General features: G+C 33.4%; 1 protein-coding gene across 2 annotated transcripts; it reads right to left on the bottom strand.

Moving 5' to 3' along the window:
* Positions 1-106: 106 nt before the first annotated feature.
* Positions 107-16775, bottom strand: LOC108342954 (uncharacterized). Of its 2 annotated transcripts, XM_017580899.2 has the most exons (20): positions 16666-16775; positions 16445-16562; positions 15007-15110; positions 11925-12011; positions 11764-11839; positions 11614-11688; positions 11289-11342; positions 7767-7826; positions 7402-7518; positions 5080-5174; positions 4761-4963; positions 4203-4300; positions 3912-4015; positions 3671-3836; positions 3377-3499; positions 3101-3183; positions 2430-2571; positions 1929-1958; positions 1500-1570; positions 107-1384 (listed from the first exon to the last, which is right to left on the bottom strand). In XM_017580899.2, the coding sequence occupies exons 2-20, from the start codon at positions 16481-16483 to the stop codon at positions 826-828; spliced, it is 2286 nt and encodes a 761-aa protein (XP_017436388.1). In that variant the 5' UTR covers positions 16484-16562; positions 16666-16775; the 3' UTR covers positions 107-825. The 2 variants fall into 2 exon arrangements, with proteins under 2 accessions (XP_017436388.1, XP_017436389.1); XM_017580900.2 differs by lacking the exons at positions 11764-11839; positions 11925-12011; positions 15007-15110; positions 16445-16562; positions 16666-16775 and having other exon boundaries at positions 11289-11338; positions 11614-11681.
* Between the last annotated feature and the right edge of the window lie 1595 nt (positions 16776-18370).

The following is an 18370-nucleotide window of genomic DNA, read 5'->3' as shown; positions in this document are numbered from 1 at the left end:
ATTGTACGAGTAAAATCACTGAAGAAATTATGCCCAAAGTTGAAGACAATGTATTCAATCAATCTGTCAAGTTCAGAGTAATATAACGTAAATCCTGAAACACTACTCAAATGATCAATGCATAGAAATTCAATTTAACTAGTTAAATCCAACCAGGAAGTCTTTCAAAAGTTGATTCTGAAGCAACTTATACAATATACTGGGACAAGTCAATACAAGTTTCAGTACCCGAAGGTTCATGTAACAATGAAACGAATCTTGTTCATCTCAGAAAATTCGTAATTACAGAACGTCCTCCCCTACCCCCCATGTTTTGGTCTTGGTCCATTTTCAGTATGCTTTTGAGGTTCAACTCCTTATCAGCAACCATCTCAAGCTCTTCAATGCTAAAGATTCACATCATTTGAGCTTGGGCAAGGAACTTCCTATAAAAATCATCATACGAGGTTACTTTGAGCGATTGTAAAAGTCAAGCAAGGAACCCGTTTTCATACCGAAACACTCGGATCGGAGAGACGTATTTATATGAACAGTTAATACGAAAAGGGGGAAAATTTAGTAGCACCTAATTGGGCGAGCTAAACATTTGATATGAACAGGTGAAGAATCCAGTAGCACCTAACAGTATGAGCTAATAAAGCCACATCAAACATTGAATTTATAGCTTCAGAAGTTGGTGGGAATAAAAATTTAATACTCCTATTAAAAAAAGCGTGCTGAGAGGTCTAAATGCTCTTGCCCAGCCAGACTCCAGGGTGTACTTTTCCCACCTGATTAATTTTGCATGGTTAGCTACCCAAGCCAGTTCACAGGAATTTACATTATCTATTCAAGTTCGACTCCTTTGTTGTTGTCAGTTGTGTCCTTGTTACTGTTTCCTCCAACCTCGGCGACTGACCCATGCGCAGAAGTAGGTGCACATGAACTTGGATTTTCATTTACTGTTTTAGTTGTCTCAGAGGTTACAATAGTGGAGTTATCGAGAGATGCTGATGGCAAATCAGTAGCTAACTGCTTATCCTTTGTCACTGCAACACTGGCTGATGGAGATGGTGATTCAGTTGCACCAGGATCATTGTTCCCAATTTCCCCATTCGGAAGAACATCAGAAGGGTCATTGGCATCTGAAGATTCCCTCCATTCAACCCACTCAACAGGTTTATCTGTCCCACCATGTTCTAACTTTGGTCCTGCTTCTGGAGAAGATGTTGCAGTGTCAGCTAACTCTTCATCCTCACCAGCAACATCATCTCCACTGGCTTTTACAATACCCTCCTCGGCATTAGGTGATGGAGAAGCAAGGGAACCGGTTGAGCGCTCATTGGCTACTCGATCTCTATCCTCCTCGAAAGCAAACCAGTTGGAATTCGTGAATAGAGATCCACTGCATATGCCATGGCATAAGGTATACATCCCAAGAATGTGAAGAAAAACTAGGCAAGACGTTCAATTCAAAGTAAAAAACTGACACGTACGATCAACAAAAGCACACCATTTACCTTTCATGGTCATCTCCCAACCGCAAAGAAGATATAACGACTTCTGCAGATTCATCATCAAAGTAGACATCCTGCAACATTCATATTCTGTTAGATATTTTATCATAATAGTAAATCAAACCTCAACCAAAAACCCTAAGACACATTAGTGATGTCTATCAATTTACATGAACATGAGAAATCAGCCCTAAAAAAAGACACTCGCAGACTTGTATGATTCAAGCAATTAATTTACTCTGCACAAAGCTGCAGACAGGCAAAACTTATGTGATGGAGGAGTTAAAGTCATTAGAAGACACCCAAGAAAGAATGTTCAATCCATCTTTAAACATATTTATCTCAAGCATTAACCTGCACATATTCAACTATATATTCACTTCACCTCAATTCAAGACTGGATTTTATCACATAAAGAGGAAAATATTATACCTCATCATCTCGTTCAAGAGAGCCATGAACCTGAAACACAGATACATTGGTCAGTAATCAAGAGCTATCGCATAGAATTATTAATGACAGAATCCGATAAGCAGTAGTATCACCACCTAAAAATTAAATCAGGCATTAGGAATTTATCATTCCACAATGCTGAATGAACAAATTGGTCACTACATCAGCTGGTCTACATACTCTAAGAACAAACTATTAAGTGAACCCAGACTGAGTCATTCCATTCTCTGTGAATCCTTATATCTATAACACACTATAGAAATAATTTCTGTAGGTATTTCATGTACTTCTGGCCATAATGAAAAAACAATTCTAAGGGCTTTGTGAAACCAACACCATATCAAAAAATGATTCTTAATAATCTCAGAAAAATTCCACATATTTCTGTTCTTCCATTCACAACTATCTAACAAATGAGACTGCGAAATGCACATTCAGCTGCAGGCAGACAGGAGGTTCCCTAAAATAACTGCACTGTACCTCTTCAATGTCATCACTGTTGTAAATGCCATAACGGAAGGCTTGACTTAAGTTATTTGCTAATGCTGCTACATCATAGTCCCGGTCTTGATAATCATCCTCATCACTATCCCTGTTTCTGTCATGTAACGCTGTTGGCCTCCTGTAACAACGAATTAATTACGAATCAGCAAACGAGCCCAATACACAACCACAAGATGACCTACAATGAAGCTACATCAAAATACAATCAATCCCAACAATAATAAGAAAAGTATTCAGTAACAGGAATCAAGATCGTGCTCAAGTTTGTGGTTCCAAGCATGTATTTCATCACGTGACAGAGATCAGCAAGCATACGGTAGCACAGGGACTATGTATTCTGGAGGTCAAAGTTCTCTTGATTCAGTGAGCAATGATCTATTCCTCTAACCGGAGCATTGTTCTTGATTGAGAAAGGTATATTATACTCTAAAGATTATAATGGTTGCTGTGACATTGTGTTTATGACTGTTAAGAAAAAATATTAGAATATAAATCTGGACTCCAAAGATTCCAACCACGACTTCTAAAAGCATGATGGCATTCAAGGAAAGAGGCAAATCTTTAATTTTTCAGCTCATTCAGATAGTGGCACTGCAGATTAACCATGGGATATAACAAGATAGTGCCAGTTAAGAAAAGCAACATACCCACACGCCCATTGATAGACATTCTCCACAGCATTGCGATTGGATAGAACACCCAAGTACCAATCTGTCCAATCACTATTTCCCTGTCAATTTAAGAACTTTGAAAATAAGTTTCAAGATTATGTAGTTTACCTTTAAAATTCATTTTGTTCAAGTACATGTAAAAAATCAGAAAATTACTTACTGGGAAAAGAAAGAGAATTGATCAAATATCACAACTAAGTTTAAACATTCAAAAATCATACCACAAAACTTGCTGGAGACATAGTAACAGACCTGCAAATGTTCCTGAATCACAGTGTTGTTATTCCCTAACTGGACAAGTTTGTTAGCTATACGGGTTAAGTGTCCTATGCATCCTATCCTAGGTGCTGATTTTCCCTCGGCAGGTATTGTTGCCTGCAAGAAATTTACAGAAATAGAACATTTAAAATATTCATTTATTCCAAAAGATTTTTTTTTAGTTTCCATCAAACATTGTATCCAAATCATAGAGCAAAACAAACAATTCTGCAAAAAAATTCTGCAATACAATATTTTTGTGCATAAGGGGCAAGAGGAACCAAGTACCTTGTTTGTATCAGCTTCCAACGTGAATTGCTTTTCTGCCTGAATAATTTTCCCGACAAAATCACAATGATGGAGAAGATGTTCCAGAAGAGAAGAATTCTTACTCTCCAAGCAAGATGTTATAATGTTTTCCACATGGTGATGCAAAAAGTTATTGTATGGGTACCTACCACGTTCAAACATAGTAGCAAGGCATGAGATTAAATGACAAGGCACAAGATACCAGAATTGCAAAACTTACTCAAAGAACAAGTGTATAATTCTTTGCACTGCTCCAAGATCAATCAATTTCTTCTCAGCAGCTTCACCACCAACAGTTACTAGGACTGATATGAACTCTACAATCTGAAAGAATAAATGTTCAGTTAATATTACTTATGGCAAAGCTACAATATTACTTTTCAACATCTTCGAAGAACAGCAAATTTGAAAAAAGGCAATTACTTGTGAAAATACCTTCATGACAGCACATGTTCAAAACTAGTCTTCGAATCAAATATACAAACGGGACAATTTCAAATAATTAGCTTACCTTTAGACGATGTTTACCAAGCGGTGGTTGTAATTTGCCAAAAGTAGTTAGCAAGAGATTTTCAGAAGAAGAAACTTCTAATAGCTTGAGTAAATCACCTGCAGAGTAAGGTAGATCAAAATTTTGTTCTCCTTTAGACAAAGTAAAATAAAAATTCAGATAAAAGAATATACATACAGACACAAATGGTCTCAAGATTATGTTTGAATTAATTTACCTAATTGAAGTGAACTCATTTTACAAATGTGAAATGAAAATTATAAATCAGTGTAGAGAGAGAGAGAGAGAGAGAGAGAGAGAGAGAGAGAGAGAGAGAGAGAAAATAAGGAAATTGGAAAGAAACAAACCAATAAACCCCATGAAGAGTGTTACAAAACACTCTCTAACACACTCTTCTATTGATTAAAATTTATTGATAACTACAAATCATGAGATATTCACTAAATAAGGATGTGGAACCAAAATGTCAGTGATGTCCAATAAACTCAAACCCACAAGAGTTTGTTCCTCGCACTTTTCTTCTCCCAAAAAACATATTAAGCCATTCAGAAGTCTTACCTAGGCTTTCTAGCATGCCTTCAACAGTCTCGGGATTTGCAGTTACACTAGATCCGTTAGTCATTTGTCGATTATATGTATAATAAGCTCCAAAAGTATGTCTCTTGGGGTCTAACAAAGATATGCATACAGATAAGGAGTTTACAAGAACAGATTTTGGCCGAGAGACTTCCAGGGCATGACGGAATAATCTTCCTATAAAGCTGCAGATATATGATGAAAAATGTTGGTTAATGAAAACGATGCATAAACTTCCAAGTGATGAAAACTAATCTAGGATTGCACTCATAACAAAGAGCAAGTCCTCAAACAAATCTACCTAGGACTGCAGACTTTTGCAGAAAGCCCTGCAGGAGCAAATCGTGTAATAGCACACAGAGTTTCTGCTGCATTAGCATGTACTTCTGGAGAATCCTGTAAAAGTCATAGCAAAAGAATGTATAGTCAGTGAAAATGTATTGGCTGGCCTTCGTAATAAAGAGAATTCAGCTTATACACATGATCCTTACTCTATTTATTGTACGTGTTTACTATATTCATCTTTATAGGTTATAAGAGTTTAAGGAGGTTTTGTGAAGTGTATTATAAGTAGTATAAGTAATACAAAGATATCCTTATGTGCCAAAACATTTAACAGCCTAAGTGAAAAAGAAATTGGCATTGTATATTTGTACTAAAATTCCAACAACAAACATTATGACAATCCAGACAAAAAGAACAGTCTAAATGCATCACAAATATATTTTGAATTTAATCTACATGATTTCTTGCTCTTAACCTAAAAATTGTGCGCTTTCATAGTTAAGTTGGGTTTTCTGATCTAATTAAGTTTTACAGATTTCCAATAGTAATTCAAGTAATATGTTTTTAGGCCTTGATTCAAGATTTTTATAAAATTCCGTTATTCCTCAACTAATCCTTATAAACAAAAATTTAACATACAGGAAATAGTTGTCAATCCCAAATGATCGTGTGAAGTGGCCAACCCACTAAATCTCATTGTGGCTAGCAGGGTGGCCGCTGTTGTAACCAATTAGAATAAGAATAGTAAATGAGGGTAAAAAAACGAAAAACAACCGCAAGGACAACACAAGGCCAGGCAGCAGAGGTAATGTCAGCTGGAAACAGACAATTTTTCCACAAAATTGCCAGAGAAGGGTGGGTACTTGGGGTTGAGCATGGACTGGGTTGAGTCGGGTTCACCCTTTATCCAACCCAACCAAACCCAAAATTGTGACCCAATACCCTAAATAAATGAGATAATACTGGGTTAACCCATATCTGTTACACAATATACAAATTTTAACATTGCAAATATTTAAATAGTAAAACATAAGAATAATAACTTAAATTAATCTATATTTTAAAATAATAAATATAGGGTTAGGATCTATTTATATCAAGTAGTCAAACATACTTTCAATAATTTTTTATAGAAAGCAGTTTTAATCTATCCAAATATTAAATTTCATATTCTTTTTAATTAGATCATGTATCCAAAACTTCATACAGTTTTAAAGCTATTAAGAATTTCTTTACATCTCTTCATTTTAATGTATAATGATATTCAACAGTTTGATTGATTGAATTTGTGTTCTATAAAAAGTTATTGAAGGTGTAATTTAGATGACTTTTTCGTCAGGTGTAAAAATTCTAACCTATAAATATAATATCACGTTATACAAAATTTTCCAATATTAAATAAAAAGGTTATTACTAATACACAATTATTCAAAAAAAAAAGAATTGAGAGGGAATCTTCTGACTAAACCATGTGGAAACGGCTAGAAACACAATCTAACCTCATCCTTAAAAAAATATCGTTTCTGCTTTTAAAATCCCAACCCGCCCAAATCAACTTTGGGTCAAGGCTAGCAGGTTGGATCGGGTCATGCTCACCAAATAACAAAGAGCATGCAAGTGACTGTGAGAGGGCTTCAATTCTGATTCAGAGAGGGGGAAATTCTTTAATTGAACACCCCCCCCCCCTGCTGGAAATGAGCCTCTTTCCTTATTAAGTACACTTTTTCAAAACACTTCAACATCACTCACTCACTCCAGCTGCAATTTTCCAGGTTTTTGTCTGGCTAGTGTCAGATCTTGGACCATGTCTCCCCCAAACGTTTCTCTCTAAGTTTTTAAAGTAAATACATTAAATTATAGTTTGGCACCTGAAAATTCTATTTCAAGCTCCCCCAACATTATTTCAAGCTTTTGACTTCACCAAAATTTTCAATGAAACTTTGGCACTGTGCCAGGCTATTATACAATCATTAATGCATGTTCCAGCCACTTCACAACATAATTCAGCAACAGCACCCATTATATGGCTTGTATTAACCATTTTTAATTCCAGAATGGTTAATACAAGTCAAATGAGGAACCATGATTTATTATTAAAGTATAAAGTAATAAAAAAGACAGTGACAAATAAAACTTAATAGAAAGCAGTTTTAATCTATGATAAAAGAAAATCATACAGCATCAGTGTGCACATATTTAATTCACTTATAGACCTCACATATCAATTTAAAGAATTCCCTCTTACTTTTAATTCATCCAAACTCTAGCAAATTTAAATTTAGAATTAATAACATATCCAAATCCCCACTACAGACTTCAGAAAACTGATGATACTTACTGAAGAACTGAATTTATCTGCAATCATCTCAAGCACATTAGTATCTTCAATCCACTGCATTGCATTCACATGACTTACATACATATGTTCGTCAGCACCAATCAAACGTATCAAAACCTGGTATTTCGAAGAAAAAATTACCAATAAAATTACAAATATACAAAAACACACATGCACAGAATAGAGAGGAAAAAAAATTCACACCAATGAAAGTAATTGATTCCCAAATCTAAAAATACTAATTCCCATGCAGGAGTCTAGGCATTAAATACCAGTAAAACAAAGATTTGAACTTACAGCAGCAAAGATAACCCTTAATAGGCAAGTATAACAATTTAAAATAAAATAAATGCGAAAAACCCAACCTCCATGATAGACGTGATTCCAATCAAGTCAACTAGTTTCTTCACAATTTCCCGGTGAGCCTGGTTAGCCACAATGACAACAGAACAGCAAACTGATAAGTGCAACCCAATGAATGCTAACACATCAATGAAAACATAGTAAATTAAACAAACATAGTAAACTAACACTGTCTCCCTTTTTACATTACGCATACACCCTTTTTAAGTTTTAAAATCATTACATGTCTTTATGTTTTTAAACACACAAGAAGTCCATTTTACATTACCCCTTTCACCCCATTAAGGGAGGACATTGTAACAATGAAAAAAGCAGAGGGTGTCAGCATAGTTTTCCAAAACCTAAAATTGTAATGTAGTCATTCAGTCCATTACTAAAACATATATATCACCAGGAAATATTCCTCAAATTGTTCCATAAAGTAACATTCTTTATTGTACACTTCCAATTCCAACACAATCACACCTTTTAGTTCAGTTGTGCTAATATAATAGCCATGAGAGGAATGAGAAAAATCTGTAGGATATCTTTCACATTCACATGTAATACACATATCACACTTTCGTGGTGGAGTCATTCTAAAAGCCATAACAAGATTGAAGTTTCTTAGGTATTTTTCAATTCACAGACTCAACATCTAATTGTACATTTGTAACATTTAAATTTAAAGGATGTCACAAATCAGTGAGTCTTGCCTCAACTGATGTATTCAATATATATACAATGAGAAGTATAACCAAAGGAAAAAGCATCCAAATTATGCCCTTAAGCTAGATACAGCCAGAAAGCAGCTTTAAAGCTGTAAAACAAACAATAAACTATTTTAACAATAACCATATGTGCAAAGTGGAATAAGAGAACATACATTTAACATGACCCCTAGTTAAACTTACAATGAAGCAAAGGCCAAAGTCCACAATCAAAACAAAGAACACTACCTGACATTACAATGTAATTGTAGCCAGCCACTCAACATTCAACCACTAATCTCAATACAACAAAACAAGCATCATAAAAGACATTTCACAACACACTCCAGACCTGACCTGACTAGTACTGAATTTAGATTATACAAATGCACCCAAACAAATCCTCGCCTCCAGACCACATAAGCTCCTCGAAAATTCTGTTTGAGGTGCCTTGCCAGGTTGGACAGGTGTAGAAAATAATTGCTATAGAAATCATTTATGCATTTGAAGCTCCAAGATGAAAGTTATGTGCAGAAAATAACTGCTAGCAGTTAGTTTTATATTAGGAACATCAAGATGAAAATTATATGTTGAAAAAAACTGTTGAGTTATGTATTAGCAGTACATATCAGATAATAGGTTATGAAATAATGTCTCTGAAGTTATTTTCAGTATGTGGACGGTGAATACTCTCTGCGGGAGGCCTCGGTCTCTGGGACAGCAACTGTATATCTAATTTATGAAAGGGGAGACTACTTCTCTCTGAGACAACAAATGTATTGCTGTGCTATCTGATGTCAATTCCCAACAGTATTTTTTTTTTTCAATAACACTCATGTTAGGCATTACTATGTACTATGACATCTCAGTTAGGCTCAACTCAAAGCACACCAATCCTTTGCCATCACATGAAAAATATTATTAAAAAAGAAAAATAATAACACAAAAACATGGAGTGATCAAACCAAACTCATGCACAAAAGATATTATTAAAAAAGAAAAATAATAACAAAAAACACAGGGTGACCAAACCAACTCTCATGTACCATTTTGTTCAAGAGTTTATATTTCAAGAATCATGGTTTGTCACCACTAGGATGATCAATTGTTTCACAAACATTTTTTGGAATAGAAATGGGAGTCAAAGAGAAAACAAAAGAGAAATACGACAGAGATAAACAGTTATAACTCAATTATAAATAGGATAAGGATTTGGAGTGGATTGAATACCTACCCTAAAAGGTATAAACCAACTAGAGTTTACATGGTATTAGACATTTACATGAATAAAAACAGGTTCTCCATGTAAAGTTGGATTATTTCTTCGGGGCTTGAGCTGATCTGTGATAGAAGGAGGTGAAGAGGAATCAACAAGAATGTTGATTGAAGAAGAGGATTCATCTTATTATGGTTAGGAGACTCATGATGAGGAACCAACAATGGATAAAAGGACGGGACAGGTAAAACCTATTGGATAGTGTGTAAGCCTTGTAAAGAAGAGGTAAAGAAGAAAGTTTCTTCAAAAAGATAACATCTAGAAACATCTAACATCTTTTAATGTTTGGAGAATGGCATTGGTACCCTTTCCAAAGACAAGAATCGAGGAACACACATTTGATAGCTCAGGCTAAAAGCTTATCCGAACCTAAAGAGACATCAATAACAAAACAAGTACAACCGAAAACCCAGGAAAAACAAAATATAACTGTTTGTTTCAAAAAATTATAAATTTAGGAATTTTATGTTCAAAACAAGAGGAAGGCATTCTATTTATGAGAAATCAATCCCTATTATTCGTGAACAAGAATGCAGATCACAAAATATAATCAAATACAGAGATAACTGCAACACAATACTTGAAGATATTCCTACATAATAGTTACCTATACATAAATTGGTGCATTATGTACATTTAGAGAGGAAGAAAGGATTTAGAGAAATATGAGAAGTGACTAAGAAGGTTAGAAAGCAGCCTTCAAAGAGTTTGTATAATATGTTTTCCCTTTTCTACATAAAATCTCTAAGCTCATGTTTGGTTGTGGGGAAGATCGTATAATGAATTCAAGAAAAGGAAAGAATAGTGCGGAACGGTTGTGGTTTGGATGAGGGAATTGTGGAAGGAGTGTTCAGAAGAGCAAGGAAGACAAAGAAGACAAAGAAGAAAAAGAAAGTAATAACTGGTAATTTTTGGGAGATGGGTGATGTAAATGTTAACAAAATAGGTTGTGTATGGAGAAAACAGGAGTATGAACACTTATGGTAGTGTAGATTCGTGGTTGAGTAGGGAGCATGGAGTTTGACAGAACAGCTACTCGATTTTGCTTACGAAATTTATTTTGCTTGTGGAAACTTGGTTGAGTGTGGAAAAAATATATTATGATATGACATATTATGACCTCACTTTCCTCAAGTTTCTTACCTACTTCTCTTCTTTTCTTCTCTCTTTCACTCCCTCAATTTATTTCCTTCAACCAAACAATGCTAATTGTGGGCGCTGGCCACTAAATCAGAGAGGAGTGTGAGAGAACAATTTCTTACACATACAAATCTGTATTTGTTATCGATGGCTTATTAAATCAAATAACAGACTTGAGGAATATGAATCAATAAAACAATAGCACAGCTCTGTTTTTTCAGAATCAAGACATAACCATAATATAATGTCATCAAAAGAGGATGATATAAAAAAATTTGTTCCTCAGACCAACCAACTAGTGTTATTTACAGAAATGCATTATTGTCTGCAATAATCTTTTTACACAACAGTTCAATGTGTAACCATACAGCATGGCAAGAAGGATACGTCTAAATAAAATAAATAAGTTGTGGACTTACTTGAACATATTGCATGAAAGGAACTGTCTTACGTAGCAACAGGCATACAACTACCTAGCAGCATAAGAACTTAATAAATACAAGGGTCCAGATTATTCGTAAAAGGAACTTTGAATTGGAAAATAAATAATTTAATTAAAGGAATGGAAATGCCTGGTCAAGTTGACTGGATTAATTTTAAAGTCATTTTGGAGTCAGAGAGCAAAAGTTAACTCTATAGTCAACAGACTTATTTCTGTGGGCAAGTTCAACAGTACCCACCACAAAACAAATTATGTTGCCTGACTAAACAGGCAGTGAGCTTCAAGTTTTAATAAATGGGTACCTTGCTAAAATATCCTGCTAGTAGGTTACTGTGGGAGTGATTTAGATCCAAAAAGGAGAACAACAAATTCATCAACTGCCAAAAAGGAATCAGGTAAGCACTACTTCAAAACATTAACCAAAAAGATTTTAAAAGTGGTTGATGACTTACTTCCTCATCCTCTATAAGAGTTTTGAGTATGATATCAACTTCACAGGTAAATATCTCACAAGCAATAAAGGGAAACCTGTTAAAAAATTATAGAAATAAGGTTCCACAGAAAATATCCACTAAAAAGGAAACTTAGTCAATCTTCATTTTGGACATCCTACTTAAAAGATCGCTTCTTTTCAGCATCCTCTGGAGCTTCTTCAATGATGTATCGTATCAGTTGTTCAACCTGTGGTTTTGCAGACAAACTGCAGCAAACAACATTGAACTTTGTTCAGTGCAAATGAATTAAAAGGGTAGTGTGGTCGGACAATCACACAATAAGAAACGTCATTTGAAAATAACAAAGAGAATAATTGATTCCAAACCCCAAACGCAACTTTGTTATCAGTATCCAAGCCAGGAGAATGTATAATTTAAAACCTAGTGACCAATTATCTTAATCTTTTAAACAGATGTGGGAAAAATTAGGTGTGCAACAAATTATCTTAATCTTTTAAAATAATTCAGAAATCATAGATGAACCAATTTTATTTTCATCTTTAGAAGATAAAGATACTGGGAGCTGCACCAACGAGACAACCCTTGCCCTAACAATTAACATAGAATGACCTACAATTGCTCAAAGTCTACAACTTTAATACAGTGGGAAGTAGGAATGTCTATTAAAAACTAAGCTCCATTCAACTTTTTTTCATACTTACATTATTCCTCTACATGAATATTAGCCCTTATTTTTTCCATTCATTGATTTTAGCCCCTCAGTTTACCAATAACATATGATGTCACTATAGGAACTTTTTGTCCAAACTACTTGTGAAAATGAATGTTCCGTAGAAACATCGCTAAATAGTATAATCAATGACGATCAATGCATCTTCAATGGAAAAATTCAATGGCACATAGCAATTGTAAAAGTTAACATAGTTATAATATATTTCATTTGAATTCTTAATAAAGTAATTCAGGGGGAAAATCATATGCCATGCAGGTAGTAAATTGGGGGCACTGCTAGGAACAAATTGACAACACAAGGACTAAAATTAAAATAATAAAATTACAAGTATTAAGAACTCGTTTAAATCTAGAAATACATATTGTTTCGCATCAATTTGAAGAAATTTACTGTCAAGGTATCCATCAATTTGCATACAGGGAGGTATTTTAATTTCTCAAGGAAAATGTGCCTTAATATCTTAACAGAAATAGGCATGATTGATTGTAGAACTGTGAATAATCGTATCAATTCAAATCAGAAATCAATGGCAAAGAAAATTGAGCCCTTCTCAAACCCAAAATATCTAGAAAGCTTGCTCAAAAACTTAGTGATCTCATTCTTACTAGACCTGTCTTTGTACTTGGGGTGGTTAACAAGTTTATGCAAACTCCTCGACTTGATCATTGGAATGTTGTTTTTCGCATTCTCAAATAACTAAAAAAGCTCCATGACAAAAGCTACCTTTTGAAAATAAGGCAAATACTCAAATGAATAGGTATTGTGATGTTGATTCAACAAGATCTCATAAAGAGATTCGTTCCATTAATGGATATTCTGTTTTCATTGAAGGTGAAATTGTTTCTTGGAATAACAAGAAACAAAATGATTGCTTGATCTAGTGTCGGATATGAGTATAGGACAATTACATCACTCACTCGTAAACTTTTGTGGATAAAACAATTCCTTCAAGCAGTTTAGTGAAGTTTATCGAATGACTGTGTATTGTGATCACCAGATAGTTATTTTCATTGCTTTCAATCTTGTATTTCATCTAAGAATTAAACATACAGAATGTGATTGTCATTTTGTTCAATAGAAGTTGTTGAACAAAGAAATTTGCATGAAATTTGTCGGCTTCAATAATCAACATGCAAATACTTTGTCTAACTCTTTGGAAGACCTCAAGTTCAATTATATATTCATGCTTGGTACATACCATTAGTATACTTCTGCTTGGTACATATAATTTGTATACTCCAGGTTGAGGAAGTGTTTGATTGTTTAACTTGTTTAAATAGTTTAACTTGTTAGATGAAGTTAACTTATCTTTTATATTAGCTATTGGCTCTATCATAGGTTGTTCCTATCTTTTTGTGAATCTTTGTCATAAGAACCCACATAAATATACGAATCAGCTAAGAGATGAAACAATAAGAATTATTTCCATATTTTCTCTCTCGAGTATCACTTAGGATTGGTCCTTCTATTTCCTTATTTTCCATGTTTCCTTATACTTCATATCTACTTCCTTGTTTAGCCACAATTACGATTTAGCATTAAAAAAAATTATTTCTTCATGTTTAAGTATTAGTGATACATCATAACCATATAACATTAACTTCAGAGAATTTAGTCTCTACTCTCTTTACACAAAGCCCTAGAATTTCACGCTATACATTTTATATTATTATTATGATGATGACTAAATGTAGGTAAAAAAAGACATTTTTTTATAAAATTGTACTTCCAAACATTTATAGTAATGAAATCATTTTCCTTACAAAAATAACAGATAGTGATTCTCATAAGTTTACTATGATGAAAACCTCATGCATTGACCATCCTTTTAACATTAGTATGAGTTAATACTATAGAAGAATTTCTCCATCCTTTCTTCACTCTCCTGATTCCTGAACAAGAGTTACTTTTAGACAAAGGCAAGTAAATGAGCATTATCTCAGTGGTTAGTTATTTCACAATAATAAATATTAAGACATGCAAAACGGGTATATCTCTTAACCCCTACTCCTTATCACCGCCAAGGTGACAATTTTTTAAGTTTTGAATCAGAGATTATCAAAGAAAAATTAGGATAAAATGGAATATCAAAGCAATATTTTGTTTCCTAATTTAATTAATTGCACAAGTCCAAATTGTTAAAAAACAGAGTGAGAGGCTCGCTTTAGTGGATTCAAGCACGTCACTTGATCCCATCCTCACCTGTAAACAATAATATTAATCCAAAAAGTACTTGTTCATAAATCAGCTTTTATGATACTGATAAATTATAATTCACTTGTGAATGATAGTTTCTGAAAAAAAAAAACAGAAAACGGAAAGCAACTGGGTGCATGTTTGGAACATATTTTTGAATGCTAAATATACTTCTAGAGTGAGATATTTTTATCTTTTATGCAAAACATTTTATAATGGACGCAGTAGTTATCAAGGCATGCACTAAATAATAAACTACAATAATTTCACATATGAAAGATATTTGTAATAGAAGAAAAGAAGAGGATTACAAATTTATAAGGCGACTATTGAGAGCTTTGCATTCCTGAATAATTTCGTCCTCATCAAGAAGTTCATCCAAAGTAAAGTTATCCCTGTCCAAAATGGTCTCCACCTGCAATATAATACACCAAATAAATAGTAAAATCCCCATACCAATAGGTACCTATATTACTTCAAAAATTAAATTAAATAAATCTATTCTGGTCCCCAAGAAACAGGCAATAAATATTGGTTTCAAGCCTTTACACACCATCACAAGGGACACCCTCACATGTATGCATAAGAATTGAGCACATTCAATTTTTTTTTCTCACATCTTTTTGTTCTCTAACATGCTTCTCTTTTCCATTTTGGATGACATAGTGTCCTCTCATTACAGATGTTACTACTTAAGTTTTTTTTCTACTAAACTTAATTTTACAATAAAAATAATCCTCAAATTAATATTTTACTAATCTAGGACGGAAGGAAGAGAAAGAAGGCATAACTTAGTAAACACTAATATCAAAGAAAATGTTACAAATGTAGAAGTTACTTGTGAGCAGTGGTACAATGCCTTCTAACAAGTTCCAGAAGACAATAAGAAGTCCTCCTAACTACAAAATAACAGAAGAACTAAAAGCAACGAAAACAAGCCCTCCAAAATCTTCCCCTATCCATTATGGAAAAAAACATTCAAATCTGTCCAGCAACAATGCATATAACACCAAACCCAAGGTCAAGAACAGAAATCTATATCATTAAAATTGAGGACAAATAAACAGCATTAAAATGTGGGCATTTCCGTACAACCAAATACGCCATAAAAATATGTAATGTAGAGCTAGCAGCAAGGTTATTAAATATTTAGACAGGGAAACGGATATACAAATCGTTGCTAAAATCAAATACTTCGACAATAAATGGCAGCTCTTCTTTTACCCTATTTAAAGATAACTGAAATCTGTGACCAACATAGGTCGTGTAAGAACAGGAACATTAGTTCCATTCAATCTATCCACAAACAACAAAAATCTTAATTCCACCGCATTACTGCATTGATCAGTCACGCACTCCTCACTCCTGTAATCGATCTCCATATATCACTTCCAAAATTCTTAAATGCAGAGACTACCCCAGTGTCCTATACCTGATGTGGCACTAACTACAACCTGGCAAAACAGCGCAAGCCATCGCTTCACAATAAGGTACAGAGTTACATGCACCAATTCAATTATTCAAAACATCCGATTGATTAAACAAATTGGAGAAAAAAGACACTGAGATCATCGTAGAGTAAATTAAAGACAATAACGCTCCACATAGTCACACTTCCCGAGAAACAGACGGAAATCAAATCCAAGCCAAAACAGCATCCAAGAAACAACCGAAACCACCACAAAAACACATGAATCAGTGTCGGCGCAGCTTGCGCCAAGAATTGAAGAATGAGAGTTCGGAACTCACCGGCGACGCCGTGGACAGACCAGCCATGCGCCAAAACATGTTGAATTTCTGAAGAAATGACTGGGAATCCAGAAAGCGGAAATCCGAAAACGGATCTGGCAGCGCAGAAACCCTAGTGCTGTGCCCCAAATCGAATTGGAGAAATTGTTATCAGAACGGAAACCCTAGAATCGGGAACGACGAGACATAGGAAGATCGAATAGAGAGAGACCAAAAACAACCTTCAATTGCGGGAGGAAGATTGTTTCCAAGTGATGAATGAACAATAGCATCACAACCATCATCATGTACCTTCATATATATATTTTTCTGAATTTTAATTAAATTCAAATTTAAATAGCTGGTGCCAGGATTTTATTTTTCTTTATGTATTTTATTAATTTATATTTTATTAAAAATACGAAAATTTGATGAACAATAAGCATTAGCAATGATGAATTGTGATAGATGAGAGAATGTAGCTTTTGTTTCAATTTTAGAAAAATAATAATTTTAAAATATCTTAAAAAGATATTATTTTAAAGAAATTGGTAGTTCGTAATAAAATACACTATTTATGATTGCTCCTCTAAAGTTGGAGGATTATTGTTGTTGTCCACTTGCCAACATGAAACATTCAAAAAGTTCCCTCAATGGTCCAGATGATATGTTCCTTGTGATGTTTTTCTTTTTTCTTTTTTATTTTTTTGTTAAGGTTGTTTACCATGTAATTTTGTAGTCATGTGTAAGTCATTCATATTGTTTCATCACTTGATCGGACTGTGTTTATTCTCTTCCTAAATTATTTTATTAACATTGTATATAAGTTTTTGAAAGAGACATTTCTTCTAATAGGGAGATAGATAAACGTTTATTGTTAAATTGTATTATTTTATGGATTAATTAAAACATAAAATTATGTAAACAAATTAATGAATTTATATATATATATATATATATATATATATATATATATATATATATATATATATATAATTAACTGTATATCTATACATAAATAATTTTAATTTCAAACTTATGCAACAAAATTAATTTTAATTTTATTATAAAAGGTGTATAATAAGACTTAAACAGATTAAGATAATGTATATAAGGAGAAAAATTCACTGTAATAAGTCATGTAAATGAATGCTTTACTTATCAATGTATGGCATGAAAAATGCAATGCGCATTAATTAGTGTTCATAAAATTGACCGAATGATTAAAAAATATACTCTGGTGTATTTAATTGCCCTGTTGACTAAATGATTAACTGAGAAAATGATTAGGAAAAGTGTCTAGTCATCGGGATTTTTTTGAAATTTCAATATACATAGCATTAGTTTTTATATTTAAAAATCAATCATTTTTATTACATATGTAATTTTCAATTTGTTCTAGTTTTTATTACATATATAATATTGTGTTTGTGTGTGTCTATATATATAAAAGGGGGTGGGTGGGGGGAATCGTTTGAAATAAGTCATACAAATCATTGTTTTACTTATCAATATATGGCATAAAAAAATGCAATGCAGATTAATTAGTTTCCATAAAATTGAGCAAATGACTAAGGTCTTGTTCTTTTGAGTGAGGGGATTTGAGAGGATTTGAAGATAAATTTTTTTGTCATTTATTTGAGTGAATTTGGAGATAAATGAGAGTGAATTTGGAAATAAATTTTTTTAATTTGTCACGTCAATACAATTCTATACTAATTCTCACAAATTTTAGTTCCAAATTCACTCTCATTTATCTTCAAATTCACTTAAATAAACGACAAAAAAAATTATCTTCATATCCTCTCAAATCTCCTCAAAAAAACAAGACCTAAAAGATATACTTTAGTGTGTTCACTTGTCATGTTCATGAAGTGATTAATTAGACAAATAATTAAGAAAATATTTATTATTTCATTGTTAAACTGGAAGATGCTTCACTAAAAG

The sequence above is a fragment of the Vigna angularis genome, chromosome 6 (assembly GCF_016808095.1).
Source record: "Vigna angularis cultivar LongXiaoDou No.4 chromosome 6, ASM1680809v1, whole genome shotgun sequence".
Taxonomy (NCBI): Eukaryota; Viridiplantae; Streptophyta; class Magnoliopsida; order Fabales; family Fabaceae; genus Vigna; species Vigna angularis.
The sequence above is the reverse complement of the archived record's forward strand: the minus strand, read 5'-3'. Positions and strand labels throughout refer to the sequence as shown.

Bases quoted from the DNA above. Each gene is read 5' to 3' on its own strand.
- LOC108342954 (XM_017580899.2), bottom strand. From the start codon at position 16,483: ATGTTTTGGCGCATGGCTGGTCTGTCCACGGCGTCGCCG. The intron at 7,519-7,766 runs GTTGGGTTTTTC...TCGAAATACCAG, and splicing joins GAATCACGTCTATCATGGAG to GTTTTGATACGTTTGATTGG. The intron at 3,837-3,911 runs GTAAGTTTTGCA...TGAACGTGGTAG, and splicing joins ATTATACACTTGTTCTTTGA to GTACCCATACAATAACTTTT.